General features: G+C 48.1%; 1 protein-coding gene across 4 annotated transcripts in view; it reads left to right on the top strand.

The window, feature by feature from the left end:
• Positions 1 to 16,638, top strand: part of ccng1 (cyclin G1) — a 53,279-nt gene that overhangs the window by 29,256 nt on the left and 7,385 nt on the right. Inside the window, exons 1-6 of one of the 4 annotated variants that reach the window (XM_038796020.1) lie at positions 7,976 to 8,027; positions 9,909 to 10,181; positions 11,413 to 11,666; positions 12,845 to 12,923; positions 13,010 to 13,108; positions 16,281 to 16,479. In XM_038796020.1, the coding sequence (XP_038651948.1) occupies positions 9,909 to 10,181; positions 11,413 to 11,666; positions 12,845 to 12,923; positions 13,010 to 13,108; positions 16,281 to 16,479 (904 nt within the window). In that variant the 5' untranslated portion in view covers positions 7,976 to 8,027. Of the gene's footprint in view, positions 1 to 7,975; positions 8,028 to 8,426; positions 8,506 to 8,924; positions 8,997 to 9,908; positions 10,182 to 11,412; positions 11,667 to 12,844; positions 12,924 to 13,009; positions 13,109 to 16,280; positions 16,480 to 16,638 lie in introns of those variants that run through there. The other 3 variants (XM_038796019.1, XM_038796018.1, XM_038796021.1) reach the window with 3 other exon arrangements.

Raw genomic sequence — 16,638 nt, 5'->3', positions numbered from 1 at the left:
CCAGCACTGCTGATCAAGCCGCCGACTACCCGCAACTCAACACAGTCACGTTGGACCAGCCGCGTCCGAAACATCTCCAGAGCTCGATGATGTCCGTTCAAATCAACGGGTACAGGACACCATGCCTCTTCGACTCGGGGAGCACCGAGAGCTTCGTACATCCTGACCTGGTAAGACGCTGTTCGCTCCCTATCTTCCCTGCACGGCAAACTATCTCCCTCGCCTCGGGCTCGCACTCGGTCCAAATACAAGGGCGCACCATCGCGACCCTAACGATTCAGGACGCCAGCTACTCTCATTTCCAGCTGTACATACTCCCAGACCTCTGTGCCCCACTCTTACTCGGGTTCGATTTCCAATGCCACCTCAAGAGCCTCACACTCAGCTTCGGCGGACCCCTACCTCCCCTCACTATATGCAGCTTAGCGACTCTAATAATCGACCCCTCTCCACTCTTCGCTAACCTAACGGCTAACTGTAAACCAGTAGCCACTCGCAGCAGGCGGTACAGCCTGCAGGATAGAGTATTCATCAGAGCCAAAGTCCAGCGGCTCCTACGTGAGGGAGTCATAGAGGCCAGTAACAGCCCCTGGAGAGCTCAGGTGGTGGTCGTCAAGACCGGGGAAAAGTTCCGGATGGTGGTTGATTACAGCCAAACCATTAACCGCTTCACGCACCTCGATTCGTACCCCCTCCCCAGAATTGCAGTCATGGTCAACCAGATCGCCCAGTGCCGCATATTCTCCATGGTGGATCTGAAGTCTGCATACCACCAGCTCCCAATCCGCCTGGAGGACCTAAACTACACGTCGTTCGAGGCAGATGGCCGCCTTTTCCATTTCCTCCGGGTCCCATTTGGCTTCATGAATGGGGTCTCGGTGTTCCAAAGAGCAATGGATCGAATGATGGACCAGTACATGCTGCGGGCCACGTTTCCGTGCTTGGACAATGTCACCATCTGCGGCCATGATCAGCAGGACCATGACGCCAACCTCCACTGATTTCTCCAAACCGCCCAGAAACTCAATCTCACCAACAATAAGGCGTTTTCCGCACTACCAGACTAGCCATCCTCGGCTATGTCATAGAAAACGGAGTCCTGGGCTCCGACCCGGACCGTATGCAACTCCCTCTCCCTCATTGTCCCAAGGCCCTCAAGAGGTGCCTGGGATTCTTCTTTTATTACGCCCAGTGGGTCCCCCGGTATGAGGACAAAGCTCGCCCACTATTTAAGACCACACTCTTCCCACTGTCAGCTGAGGCCCGCCAGGCCTTCAACTGCATCAAGGAGGACATCGCCAAAGCCGCCATGCGGGCGGTGGATGAATCCGTCCCCTTTCAGGTGGAGAGCGACGCCTCAGAGGTCGCTCTTGCCTCCACTCTGAACCAGGCAGGGAGACCAGAAGCTTTCTTCTCCCGGACCCTCACCGCTTCGGAACAACGACACTCCTCGGTCGAAAAAGAAGCTCAAGCCATTGTGGAAGCCGTACGGCACTGGAGGCACTACCTTGCAGGTAGGAGGTTTACCCTCATCACCGACCAAAGGTCGGTTGCCTTCATGTTCGACAACTCGCAAAGGGGCAAAATAAAAAAAACGATAAAATCTTGCGGTGGAGGATCGAACTCTCCACCTATAATTATGACATCATATATCGAGTGGGGAAGCTCAACGAGCCCCCAGATTCCCTGTCCCGCGGCACATGCGCCAGTGCGCAAGACATCCTCCTGAAGGCTATCCACAACGACCTCTGCCACCCGGGGGTCACCCGGCTCGCCCACTACGTCAAGGCACAAAATCTGCCTTTCTCCACCGAGGAGGTAAAAGCCATCACCAGGGATTGCCCGATCTGCGCGGAGTGCAAACTGCACTTCTATAGACCACACAGGGCCCACCTGGTAAAGGCTTCTAGGCCCTTTGAACGCCTGAGCATCGATTTCAAAGGGCCACTCCCCTCGACCAATCGAAATGTGTACTTCCTCAACGTCATAGATGAATTCTCCCCTTTGCCATCCCGTGCCCCGATATGACCTCCCATACAGTCATCAGAGCCCTGCACAGTGTCTTCCCCCTGTTCGGTTTCCCCAGCTACGTACATAGCGACAGGGGTTCATCCTTTATGAGCGACGGGCTGCGTCAGTACCTGCTCGACAAGGGCATCGCCTCGAGCAGGACTACCAGCTACAACCCCAGGGGGAACGGGCAGGTGGAGAGGGAGAACGCGATGGTCTGGAAGACCGTCCTACTGACCCTACGGTCCAGGAATCTCTCAACTTCCCACTGGCAGGAGGTCCTCCCTGACTGTCTGTGAGAGCCGTTGCGCAGCTCTGCCCATAGGGGGAGATGAGGAGCTTGTTCAGGGCTCCACCCTTGGCTCCGCCCATGGCCCCTCCCACTACCGGAAGTATAAAGTGCTGCAGCCGTGTGAGCCTGCCCTCAGTTCTTCTGGTCGCAGGCAGGCTCAGTTGTAAGACTAGTAAAACCGCAATTTACTTCCAATCGTGTTCTGAGTGAATTGATGGTCACATCGGGGGGGGGAGGGGGGACACTCTCTCTACCCCCTTAGGTGGGGGGCGTGGAGACTTGTAAGGAGAACTCACAGGGGGATTGGAGGTGGAAGCGGGAGCGGCCGGAGTCGGCTGACGTACGGGAGCGCAATGGGGGGGGGGTTGGGTGATTAAGCGGATGCTTGTTTGGGGATGGGGGGGTTAAGGGGGGGTTTAAGGGGGGGGCTGGGATGCTGCTGTGCTGACTGAGGGGGAACTGATGTTAAAGGGGAGAGTCGGGGCGGGGGGCCTCCGCCTGGCGGGCTGGAAGGTGCGGGAGGTGGTGGCACGTGGCTGGCCTAAAAAAGGAGATGGCAAGTCGCCAGTGGGGTGGGGGGGGAGCCCCCCGACGAGACTGATCACGTGGAACGTGAGAGGCCTGAATGGGCCGGTCAAGAGGACCCGTGTGTTCTCGCACTTAAAGGGGCTAAAGGTAGACGTAGCCATGCTACAAGAAACACACCTGAGGATCGCGGATCAAACCAGGCTGAGGAAAGGATGCTTGGGGAAGGTTTCCCACTCAGGGCTAGATGCGAAGAACACGGGGGTCGCAATTTTGGTGAGCAAGCGGGTGGCATTTGAGGCGGCGAGTATTGTGGCGGATAAAGGGGTCGATATGTTATGGTGAATGGCAGGTTGCAGGGGGCCCGGGTGGTGCTAGTGAATGTGTATGCTCCGAACTGGGACGATGCAGGGTTCATGAAGCGGATGTTGAGTAGGATTCCAGATCTGGAGTCATGTAGTTTGGTAATGGTGGGGGGGACTTTAATACGGTCCTGGACCTGGCGCTGGATCGGTCCAATTCGAGATCGGGTAAGAGGCCGGCAGCGGCCAAGGTCCTGAGGGGGTTCATGGACCAGATGGGGTGAGTGGATACGTGGAGATTTACCAGGCCAAGGGCGAAGGAGTTTGCCTTCTTCTCCCACATGCACAAGGCTTACTCGCGGATTGATTTTTTTCGTGGTAAGTAGGGCGCTAATTCTGAGAGTGGAGGGGGTGGAGTATTCGGACATTGCCATCTCGGACCATGCCCCGCACTGGGTGGAGTTGGGGCTGAGGGAGGAGAGACGCCAACACCCTCTGTGGAGAATGGACACGGGACTACTGGCGGACGAGGAGGTCTGTAGGCGGGTCCGGAGGTGTATCGAAAGCTATGTGGAGACCAATGATAACGGGGAGGTTCCGGTGAATGTGATCTGGGATGCGCTGAAGGCAGTTATCAGAGGGGAGCTAATTTCAGTCAGGGTCCACAGAGAGAAGAGGGATAGGATGGAGAGCGAGAGATTGGTGGGGGAGATACTCAGGGTGGACGGGAGGTATGCAGAGTCCCCTGAGGAGGGTTGCTGAAGGAGCGCCAGAGCCTGCAAGTGGAGTTTGACTTCCTTGCCACGGGGAAGGTTGAGGCTCAGTTGAAGAAGGTACAGGAAGCAGTGTACGAGTATGGGGAGAAGGCAAGTAGGAGATTGGGGGAATTAGAGACGGGGAGGGTAACACGGTGCTGAGCTCGGCAAGGATTAACGAGGTCTTCAAGGACTTTTATGGCAAACTGTACGAGTCAGAGCTCCGGGGGCGGGGGGGGGGGGGGGGGGGGGGATGAGACAATTTCTGGGCCAACTTAGGTTTCCACAGGTGGAGGAGGGACGAGTAGAGGGGTTGGGGACCCCGATAGAGATGGAGGAACTGGTTAAGGGGCTAGAGGGCATGCAGGCGGGCAAGGCCCCGGGTCAGGATGGGTATCCCGTAGAGTTTTAAAGGAAATTCTCGGAGCTGCTGGGTCCACTGTTGTTGAGAACTTTCAATGAGGCTAAGGAAAAGGGAACCCTCCTCCGACAATGTTGCAGGCCCTGATCTCACTTATCCTCAAGCAAGACAAGGACCCGCTGCAATATGGCTCCTATAGGCCGATTTCGCTCCTTAATGTGGATGCAAAGCTGTTGGCCAAGATTTTGGCCACTAGGATTGAGTACTGTGTCCCGGGAGTGATTAATGAGGATCAGACAGGGTTTGTGAAGGGCAGGCAGTTGAATACGAATGTGCGGAGGCTCCTGAATGTGATCATGATGCCCTCGGAGGGGGGGCAGAAGTGGTAGCGGCAATGGATGCGGAGAAAGCCTTTGATCGGGTGGAGTGGGAGTACCTGTGGGAAGTGTTAGGCAGATTTGGGTTTGGAGAGGAATTTATAGAATGGGTCAAATTGTTGTATCGGGCCCCGGTAGCGAGTGTGTCGACGAACCGGCTACGGTCGGGGTACTTCAGATTACATCGAAGGACGAGGCAGGGGTGCCCGCTGTCCCCCCTGCTGTTTGCCCTGGCAAATGAGCCACTGGCCATGGCGTTGAGGGAGTCCAGAAACTGGAGGGGGCTGGTTCGGAGGGGGAGGAGCATCGTGTTTCACTGTATGCGGATGACCTGCTCCTGCATATTGCGGATCTGGTGGAGGGGCTGGGGGAGGTCATGCAGATTCTTAAGGATTTTGGAGACTTTTCAGGGTATAAACTGAATGTTGGAAAAAGCGAGCTCTTTGTGATACAGGCGAGGGGCCAGGAAAAGAGGCTGGAAGAGTTACTGCTTAAGATAGTGGAGAGTAGTTTTCGCTACTTGGGCATTCAGGTGGCTAAGAGCTGGGGTGCCCTGCACAAGCTCAATTTAGCGCGGCTGGTGGATCAGATGGAGGAGGACTTTACGAAGTGGGACATGCTACCGCCTTCCCTGGCGGGCAGGGTGCAGTTCGTAAAGATGACGGTCCTCTCCTGGTTCTTGTTTGTCTTCCAGTGCCTTCCCATCCTCATCCCCAAGTCCTTTTTCAAGCGGGTAAATAGGATTATTGCAGGATTTGTGTGGGCAAATAAGACCCCGCGTGTTAAGAGACTGTTCTTGGAGCGTAGTCGGGGTGGGGGGGTTAGCGCTGCCGAACTTTTGCAGCTATTACCGGGCCGCAAATATATCCATGATTCGGAAATGGGTAGTGGAGGGAGAGGGGGCGGCGTGGAAGCGGCGTCTTGTAAGGATACTAGCTTGGGGGCACTGATAACGGCACCGTTGCCGCTTCCGCCGACGCGGTATACCACGAGCCCGGTGGTGGCAGCGAAATTGAGGATCTGGGGGCAGTGGAGACGGCACAGGGGGGAGGTAGGAGCTTCAGTCTGGGTCCCGATACAGAATAATCATAGGTTCGCTCCCAGCAGTTCCTAAGTTGGCACAGGGCGGGTATCAGAAGGATGGGGGACTTGTTCATTGATGGGACTTTTGTTAGCCTGGGGGCGCTGGAGGAGAAATTTGGGCTACCCCCGGGGAACACCTTCAATTACATGCAGGTTCGGGCATTCGTGAAAAAGCAGGTGGGGGAATTCCCACTGCTGCCTACCCGGAGGATACAGGACAGGCTGGTCTCGGGCATGTGGGTAGGGGTGGCAAGATATCGGAAATATATCAGGAGCTGCAGGAGGCGGAGGAGGCCTCGGTGGAGGAACTGACGGGCAAGTGGGAGGAGGAGCTGGGCAAGGAGCTGGATGAGGGCCTGTGGGCTGATGCCCTGGGCAGGGTCAATTCCTCCTCATCTTGCGCCAGCCTTAGCCTGATTCAGTTTAAGTTGGTGCACCGGGAGCATATAACAGTAGCGAGAATGAGTAAGTTCTTTGGGGTGGAGGACAGGTGCGTGAGGTGCTCAGGGAGCCCAGCAAATCATGTCCATATGTTCTGGGCATGCCCGGCACTTACAGGATTTTGGAAAGGCTTCGCAAAGGCTATGTCCAAGGTCTTGGACACTCGGGTAAAACCGAGCTGGGGGATAGCGATATTCGGGGTATCAGATGATCCGGGAGTGCAGGAGTCAAAAGAGGGCGGAGTTCTGGCCTTTGCCTCCCTGGTAGCCGGGAGAAGGCTCTTGTTAATGTGGAGGGACGCGAAGCCCCCAAGCGTAGAGGCTTGGGTCGGTGACATGGCGCGATTTCTCAAGTTAGAGAGGATAAAGTTTGCCTTGCGAGGGTCCTCCAGGCGGTGGCAACCGTTCCTTGATTTTCTCGCGGAACGTTAGGTGGAGGTCAGCAGCAGCCAGCAGTCCCGGGGGGGGGGGGGGGGGGGAGGTGGCGGCTTGGGCGGAGGATGGATTTCATTTGTAAAGGGCAAATACCCCCACCTTATTTTGTTAAATGGTTAAACTGTTAAATGGTTAAGTTGTTTTTTTTGTTTTACTGTTATGTTTTCTTTCTGTTGTGTTTCTTTTTGTAGTGGCTTGTAAAAATTATTGAAACTTTTTGAATAAAAATAATTTTTTAAAAAACAGACGTTGGCTCGAAGGGCAGGACTGGGTATAGTGCTAACTATCCCTGGAAGGAAACATGCTATTAAAAAATAAGTAAAATACCGTGGATGCTGGAATCTGAAAAAAATCACAGAGATTGCTGGAAAAACTGAGCAGGTCTGGCAGCATCTGTAGGGAGAGACAAGTAAAAGAGAGGGAAAATGTGTTGCAAATTATACTGAAACTGGTAGAGACTGCAACAAGGATGTAGCAAACTTGAGAACAAGAGACAGGTGGCCCTGGTGTGGTGGTTGCGGGGGGCGGGTGAGAGAGTTTTTGCATTGAGACAAAAATATATGGGATATATAAAGCAAAACAAAAAGGGGGTTAAGATGGAGGAGAAAGGTTACAGTCAAAAAGGTTACAGTCTTCCACCTTAACCCCTTTTATTTTATATATCCCATACATTTTTTTGTCTCAATACAAAAACTCTCTCCTCCTCCCCCACACCGGGCCATCTGTCTTTTGTTCTCAAGTTTGCTACATCGTTGTTGCCATATCTCCCAGCGACAGTATAATACCCAGCCACATTTCTCCTCCTAGTTCTGATAAAGTCAAACGGACTCGAAACGTTAATTCTGTTTTCTCTCCCTGTAGATGCTGCCAGACCCACCGAGCCTTTTCAGCATTTTCTGTATTTGTTTCATAGTACATTAGCCGTCGGGGTGTTTTATATTTGACTTAGTTTTACAGCTAAAATGGGGAGAAACATCGACGTGCGTGTAGATATATACAGCGCAAATTCTAAAACCACCTTCTCGATAAGGAATGAGCCGGCTCAAGCCAAACTGTGGGGCTAACTTGTTAATGTTGCACCAGTGTATAAACTGCGAAAAATTAATTCATGGGGAAAAGGCTGGTTCATGCAACAATAAAACTGCAGTGTAGACCCCCCAATTTAAACACAATGACCCGGGCTGTTTCTTTGCCCTCCCCCGGCCAGCTGCAACCTTGTCCATCTGGATCTCAAATGGACAGAAAGCCAAGGGCAATTTGATGGGCTTGGGAGCTGCCCAATGGCAGGTGAAGAGGGTGTGAGCTGGGCAATCTCCACCAACCCAGTTGGAGGAAGGGCGGGACGTGGTGGGGACTTTAAAAAGAAGGCGATTGATCCGGGACCCCAGAGAATCGGGGGGGCTGAGGGAGGAGAGGAGAAAAGAGAGAGGAAAAAAAAGAAAGGAAGGTAGGAATGGGAATGTTTTAACAGCGGATTAAAACAAAGCACAATTAGAGTAAAGTTGATCAATGTTTAAAACATCCGACCGGAGGAAAGACGCTTTGGTGATCTACATACAGTACCGGTGTTTGGAGGAAAAACAGTTCAATGCTGTGTCTTATTTAAAATCGACTATCCTTTGTATATATCTGTTGCATTGCATTGCATTGCATTGGAGAATTGCTGAGCAGTTTGTAGGGAATGGTGTTGTGGGGGGTTCAGCTTGCTGCGCTGCCCGAACTGCTGCATAGTTCCGGAGTTACAATGTAGCCGCTGATCCTATTTTAATCTCAATGAAACGCCCAGTGCCGCTGCCCAGCGACACACTGTCCGTTGCTGCTGCTGCTGGGGTAGAGGAAGCAGCCGGAAAGTGAGCGGATCCCACCTCCCCCTCTCCGGCCTGAAGAAGGGGAGAGGGACAAGTCCCAACATGTTCCTTCCGAGGGTGTGAAAGTGCTGAGATCTCGGCCTGCTGTGTCGGCTGTTATTCCCCTTCATTTAGTCATGGGGAGGGAGACCCTGAGCCACTGATAGGCGAGGCTGACAAAAACGGGCGGGGGGGGGGGGGGGGGGGGGGAGCTAATGTGCTCAGCAGAATTTCTGCAGCCCATACATAACTTGTGTGACATCCAGCTGGCTTTGTAACCTGGTTAGATTGCTGGTCAGAGTAACTTCATACTGCAGTCCTCAAACCTGGGGGGTTACGGGAAGGGCAGGTTAACACTGGGTCAGTGCACCCTTTTCTCAGACATCTGAACTGAAAGGAATTATTAGGGCCAAAAGATGCCCTCTTTTTGTTGGAATCAGACGCTGCGGTTTTAGTTTCTTGCATTTTTCCCACTCTTTTAATGTTGAGATTTAAGAGTCAACTGCGAGGTTCAAGCTCTTGGTGGGACGAATGGGGTGTCAACCATGAAGTTTCAGGATGAAGTGGGGGTAAGGGGTGAAATTTTAAACACATGATCCCATGATTTGCATGACTGAAGTAACTGATACAGACAGAGCTTGTGGTCCCGATTTAGGATTTGATCACAGAGGAGATAACAATCCTTTCAGCCCCACAATTCTTCTGGGACAAATCAGTCGATTTCTGATTGATCCTGGGAAGACAGGACGGATGAATGAGGAGAGATCGAACCAGTTCGGATTGTATTCACTGGAGTTCAGAACAATCCGGGGGATCTCATAGAAACATATAAAATTCTCACAGGGCCAGACAAGGTAGATGTAAGAAGGATGTTCCCGATGGTGGGGATGTCCAGAACTAGGGGTCACATTGTGGATGTGGGTAGACCATTTAGGGCAGAATGATGCAAAACTTCTTCACCCAGAGAATGGTGAGTCTGTGGAATTTGTTACCACATGAAGTAGTTTTTCAAGAAGCAGATCGAGATAGCACTTAGGGTGAAGGGGATCAAAGGATATTGGGGGGGGGGGGGAGCAGAATTGGGCTATTGAGTTGGCTGTGATCAGAATGAATGGCGGAGCAGGCTCGAAGGGCCGAATGGCCTCCTCTTATTTTCTACATTTCTGTGGGGGAAAAAAAGTATGAGCACACATTGAACTGAGTTACCAAGTCTTTGTGGGCCACTTTTCGACCATGGGTGCGTGCCAGTTTGTACAAAATGCTTCTGAAATCCAGTGACCTTTTCTTCCCTTGCTCAGGGTAACTGATTTTGGCGAATAGGTTAATGCTGAACAATCCTGTGTTTACATTCATGGCACATTCAGTTGTCAAGAAGAAGGGACAGGTCCCTGGATCTCTAATCTTATTTTGGTCACCCTGGTATTTACTGAGGCTCAGAGGTATTAAGTAACAAAATATTCCCCCCCCCCTTTCTGTTTCAGATGATTGGAATTGACACACAAGGAGCGAGCAGTGAAATCCTGGCACTTGTGAACCAGCTTAATGTACAGTTGGAACAAGAAGCAAAATATCAGCCAAGGCTAAATGGTTTGAAGGTCATTGAGACGGCACATGAAAATGGAATTCGAATGACTGTGCGGCTGAGGGAACTTGAAGTCAAGGATCTCCTTAGCCTGTCCCAGTTCTTTGGCTTCAGTACTGATGCATTTGTCCTGGCTACCAGTTTTCTCGACAGATTCCTAGGGCTAATGAAGGTGAGGTGATTTAAGTTATTATCCTTCACCTAATGCATAAGGAACAACATTTATGACCGAATCAATTGGAATATTAAATCCTCTTCACATATTAATGTTTGAAAAATGGCTGCCTATTTAAGCCACATTGGCACTGCAGATCCATTGGATTACTTCCTATTACACAGGAGACTCTCAATGTAATCCAGAAATAGGGAATTAAAGAGTTAAGTTTGAGCTAAACTGCAGATTGCACTGATTTTCTCCACAAGAGTTATCAACTTGACTTGATGCTGATTGGATACACGAATACCAAAATATGCTCTTCTGGGTGCATGTCCAATTCTCTGGGGCTACCTTGCCCTAGTGCATATAATTCTGCTGGCCTGGACTGCAAATATTGTACCACTTTATAGAAAATTGATATCAGCGAGTCTTGTGTGATATTTCTGTGAAGTCAGAGGATAGTGATTTTGAAGATGTCATCAGCAAAGTGTGGTGAGGAAAATTGTGTGAGGAAAATTGTGTGAAAAGTTATTATGCAAGATATTGAACTATAAACATGAATTCTTAGATGTTAAAACACTGATAAATTATGGACCCCATGATAATATTAATTAGGCCTGCACTAAGATGTCTGCAATTTTTAAAAATGTGTTTCACATACATGTTTTACTGTTGAAATGCCAAGAGACAATTTTAGGAAGACCACAGATGATTACTGTAACTTGGGACATATTTTATCTTTTGAATTACATGTGTTAGATGGCTGTGATACAGTACTTGGAAGTTCTTGGGTGTTTGCACCATGTTTGACTTCCTTTTGTTGAAACAAAAGACTTGCATTTATGCAGTGCTTTTCACAACCCCAGGATATCTCAAAGCACTTGTCAGCCAATGAAGTACTTTTGAAAAGTAGTCACTGCTGTAATGTAGGAAACTCATCGGCCAATCTGCGCACAGCAAACTCTCAAACGGCAATGTGATAACAACCAGATGGTATGCTCTTTTGTGATGTTGATTGAAGGGATAATTATTGGACAGGACATCAGGGCTAACACTGTTCTCTGAAATAGCGTAGGATCTTTATACAGCTACCCAATCAGGTAGGTAGGTCCACCGTTTTAATGTCTTCCCTGAAGGGCGTACCTCTGAAAGAGCGATACGCTCTCTGTACTGACCGACATGTTAGCCTTCATTTTTGTGTTTGAGTAAATTGGATTAATTAGTAAAGTATATTCTTTGGTTCCAGGTGCAGCCGAAGCATTTATGCTGTGTTGGCCTTTGCTGCTTTTACCTCGCTGTGAAGACAACTGAAGAAGAGCACAGTATTCCACTTGCTAGTGATCTGATTCGAATCAGCCAATGTAGATTCACTGTTTCGGATATGATGAGGATGGAGAATATTATACTGGAAAAGCTGCACTGGAAGGTGAAAGGCCCGACTGTCTTGAACTTTCTGCGACTATATCACAAACTCATTCTGAACTGTTCTTCATCTGAAAGGTATGGGTGACTTCAGTGTTACATTGGTTCTGGTTTGGGTTTTCCACGTGTTTGCCTTGCATTAGATCTGTTGAACCAGGACCAGTTTGTGTTACTTGCAGCAATAAGCACAAGTTAAAAGTATTACTTTGTCACTACAAATTAACTATGTTAATACAGTCATCTGAATTGCGAATTAAAGTTGTGCTCCATATGTTGTAAGCACTTGTCTGAATAGTTTATGTAGAAAGTTGCAATGCCCAATATTCTATGCTGAAGTTGGGAATGGAGTGCGAGTCTGCAAGTTACTCGGTGCCCTTCATTAACAGCACCATACTATACAAGTGAGGGATTTGCTGCGAAAATATCTTGTTGAATAAAAAGCAATCATTTGGATCTAATTAAGTTTTATAAATGCAGAAGCTATTTGGGGTGCTGAAATCCCAACATGGATTCCCCTATAATCTTGAGGATGATTTCCACTCCACACAGTCCTTTATCTTAAAGGCTAAATCGCTGGCTTTTAAAGCAGACCAAGCAGGCCAGCAGCACGGTTCGATTCCTGTACCAGCCTCCCCGGACAGGCGCCGGAATGTGGCGACTAGGGTCTTTTCACAGTAACTTCATTGAAGCCTACTCGTGACAATAAGCGATTTTCATTTCATTTCATTTCATCCTGCTGTGGAGAGGAACTATTATAATTCTAATGATTCCACTGAGGAATGGTCAGACTATATAGAAACAGAAAATAGAAGCAGAAGGATGCCATTCGGCCCTTCGAGCCTGTTCCGCCATTCGTTATGATCATGGCTGATCATCAAGTTCAATACCCTGATCTTGACCCCCCTCCCCCAAAGATCTCTTGATCCCTTTAGCCCAAGAGCTATATCTAATTCCTTCTTGAAATTGCACAACATTTTGGCTCAACTATTTCTGTGATAGCGAATTCCACGGATTCACTACTCTCTGGGTGATGAAATTCTTTCCCATCTCGCTCCTAAAAGGATTACCCCTTGTACTCAAACTATGACCCCTAGTTCTGGACTTCCCCACCATCGGAAACATTCATATGTGTGAGGTGGGTCGTAATGTACTCTACCCAGGCTCAGGGGTGGCCCTTGTGTGTGTGTGGAGACGTTTTGACATTGCTAGGTAACACAAGGAATAAGAATCCTGACTGACACTGATTTCCCTTTTAGGGACAAGATGCTGAATCTTGAGCGACTCGAATCGCAGCTTAAAGCTTGCAATTGTCGTTTTATCTTCTCCAAGACAAAAGTAAGTTTGGGCATTAGTGAACATTTATAAAAAAAAAAATGTATGTTCCAGTTTTAAAAAAATAAATAAAAACATGCATTTTCCAGGGGTCGATATTGGCACTGTCAATCCTTGCTCTGGAGGTCCAGACACAGAACTTGCATGAATTAACAGAGACGATAGAGCGCCTACGGCAACATTCCAAAGTGAGTGGTATTGGGTTGCATCAAACTGCAGACACAAGGCTGCAGATTTACCTTGTAGTTAAAAGTGAACAGCTGATAGAGCTCCTTCTAAAGTAATGAGTTGAGGCCTTAAATAGAAGGCCTTAAATAGAAGACAAGTACTGACTTTTTTTTAAAGAGGAACTATGCTAAGCAGCTTGGGAATTGACAAAATTGATTTTGTGAAAGGTTTTTAACTACTAGAACAAAGTGGAACAGGATTAATTATTTCTATTTTTTTTAGTTGAACAATATTTTGGAAAATCAATATTGGGTTCAGATGCAAAGCACAAAATTGGCAATATAGTAGAATCCGCAATCTGTTTTATACTTTGCCCAATTTAGACAATTTAACTTAGACGTCCGGTCTCGAATGCATTGATTTTTAAAATTCTCTTCCATCCTGGTACAGTGGTTAGCACAGCTGCCTCACAGTGCCAGGTTCGATTCTGACTGTGTGGAATTTTCATGTTCTGCCCTTGTCTTCATGGGTTTCCTCCGGGTGCTCCAGTTTCCTCCCATAATCCCAAAGATGTGCAGGTTAGGTGGATTGGCCATCATTAATGTACAGGGATATGGCGGGGGAGTGGGCCTAGGTAGAGTGTTCTTTCGGAGGGCTGGTGCAGACTCAATGGGCTGAATGGTCTTCTGCACTGTTGGGATTTTATGTTTTTTGAAATCCCTCCAAGGTCTCGTGCGCCCCCACCTCTGCAATCACCTCCAGCCTCCCAAGATATCATCTTTCTTCCAATTTTGGCCACTTTGAGAATCCTCGATTTTTCAGTGCTCCACCATTGGTGGCCATGTCTTCAGCTGTCTACATCCTCAGATTGAGAATTCGCTCCTTCAATGTCTCCACCCCTCTCTCCTCCTTTAAGATTCTCCTTAAAATCGAACCAGAGACCCAGACATTGAGAGGCAGCAGTGCTAACCGCTGTACCAGCCAGGAAAATAATTTTAAAAATCAATGCATTCAAGACTGGAAGTCGAAGTTAAATTGGGCTAAGATTCTCCTACCTTTTTGAACAACATCTATGGTAATGTATCTGAATATCATAGAAAATAGAAGGGGGAGGAGGCCATTTGGCCCTTCAAGCCTGCTGCACCATTCATTATGATCATGGCTGATCATCATGTTCAATACCCTGATCCGGGCTCTCCTCCCCCTGCCCTCCATATCCCTTTAGCTCCAAGAATTAAATCTAATTCCTTCGTGAAATTATACAACCTTTTGGCATCAACTACTTTCTGTGGTAGTGAATTCCACAGATTCAGAACTCCCTTCCCTAGGTAAATAAATTTCTCCTCACCTCAGTCCTCAAACTATGACCTCTACTTCTGGACTCCCCACCATCGGGAACATTCTTTCTGAATCTACTCTGTCTAATACTGTTAGAATTCTATGCGATCCCCTCTCATTCTTCTGAATGCCAATGAATATAATTCTAACCGACTTAGTCTCTCCTCATATGACAGTCCTGCCATTCCAGGAATCAGCCTGGTAAACCTTTGCTGCGCTCCCTCCGTAGCAAGAACATCTTTCCTCAGACAAGGATACGAAAACTGCACACAATACTCCAGGTGTGGCCTCACCAATGCCCTATACAATTGCAGTAAAAGATCCCTATTCCAATAACTCAAATCCTCTTGATATGAAGGCCAACATACAATTTGCCTTCTTTACTGCCTGCCTGCTGTAACTGCACACTTGCGTTTAACGACTGATGCGCGAGGACACCAAGATCTCACTGGGTATCCACCTCTATCAATTTACACCCATTCAAATCATTTTTGTTATCGAAGTGGATAACCTCGCATTTATCCACATTATACTGCATATGCCCATTCAGTCAACCTGTCCAAATGCTGCTGAAGCATCTCTGCATCCTCCTCACAGCTCACCCTCCCATCCAACTATGTATCATCTGCAAATTTGGAGATAATACATTTAGTTCCCTCGTCCAGGTCATTAATTTATAATGTGAACTCTTGGGGTCCCAGCACAGATCCCTGCAGTACCCCATTATTCACTGCCTGCCAATTGGAAAAATACCCATTTATTCCAAATATCTATTTATGTGGCTCAGTTTTTTGTTTGATACCATTCCCACAAAGAGCCTTGGCATGTTTTCATATGGTTAAAGGTGCAAATACAAGTTGGACTTTAAAAACAGGCGGTCTATTTTAAATTGCCCAATTGCGAATTAAGACCAGATAAATTTCACTCCATGGAGAGCAAAGAACAAAGAAAAGTCCAGAGCAGGCCCTTTGGCCCACCATGCTGCTCATCTGACCTGCAACCTCCTACACTTTGGGGTCCGTATCCCTCTATTCCCATTCTATTTGTACCTGCTTCCACCACCAACTCCGGCAGCGAGTTCCAGGCACCCACTAACCTCTGTGTAAAAAAAATAAATAAAAAAATACTTGCTTCACACGTCTTCTCTAAACTTTGCCCTTTGCACCGTAGTAATTGACTCTTCTGCCCTGGCAAAAAGCTTCTGACTCCATTCTGTCCATGCCCCTCATAATTTTGTAGATTTCTATCAGGTCGCCCCTCAACCTCCATTGTTCCAGTGAGAACAAACCAAGTTTTTTCCAACCTCTCCTCTTAAACTGATGCCCTCCATACCAGGCAACATCCTGGTAAACCTCTTCTATACTCTCTCCAAAGCCTCCACATCCTTCTGGTAGTGTGGCGACTAGAATTGAGCACTATATTCCAAATGACAATAAGTGGTTATTATTAACTAAGGTTCTATACAGCTGCAGCATGAGAATTTTTATACTTAATGCCTTGGCCGATGAAGGCAAACATGCTTTGTGATGAGTTGCTTCCTTGGGTATTGCATATCTTGACTATTAAAAGCATCAATTTGGCACCCTTTGTATCCAGAAGCTGGTATCTTAAATCCAGTAAACCCATCCCATCCTGAAGCCCCAATATAATTGCTACCCGAATGATCAGCATTCCTTTCTTACTTCGAGGATTACCTCCAAGATCAGTGATGCCTTCTCTTGCTTGATTTATCCTTCAATAATTTTAGCGTTGAGTTTTTTTTTTTACATTACACTAGATTAAAACACCGTCTGACTATGTTCCTCCTCTTTGGGAAAATTTTCTAGTTTTTCAAGTGTTTTCTGACCCCCACAGATAAATGACCATGATTTGTTACATTGGAGAGCTCGGGTTGCAGAATGTTTAGCAGAGTATTCATCATCAAGGTGCTCCAGGCCGAGCAACAAAAAGCTCAAGTGGATTGTATCAAGACGCACATCTAGGCAGCTTCACAGTTACCATCATATAACTCCTCTTCCGACAATTCCTGAAGCTTCCACTTGTACCGAGCGAGGTATGGTCATTTGTTATCCTTTTTTGTGCAATTACCAGTCCAATTTATTGACCTGTTTCTTTTTAGAACCAAATTGCAAACCATTATTCTTTCTTCTGCGTCACCCACCTCAATGATTCCTTTGAATTTATTTTTCCCATTAATGTTTGTTTTCCTCCC

Source organism: Scyliorhinus canicula, chromosome 4, assembly GCF_902713615.1.
Source record: "Scyliorhinus canicula chromosome 4, sScyCan1.1, whole genome shotgun sequence".
Taxonomy (NCBI): domain Eukaryota; kingdom Metazoa; phylum Chordata; class Chondrichthyes; order Carcharhiniformes; family Scyliorhinidae; genus Scyliorhinus; species Scyliorhinus canicula.
This window is presented reverse-complemented; position numbering and strand designations above follow the sequence as displayed.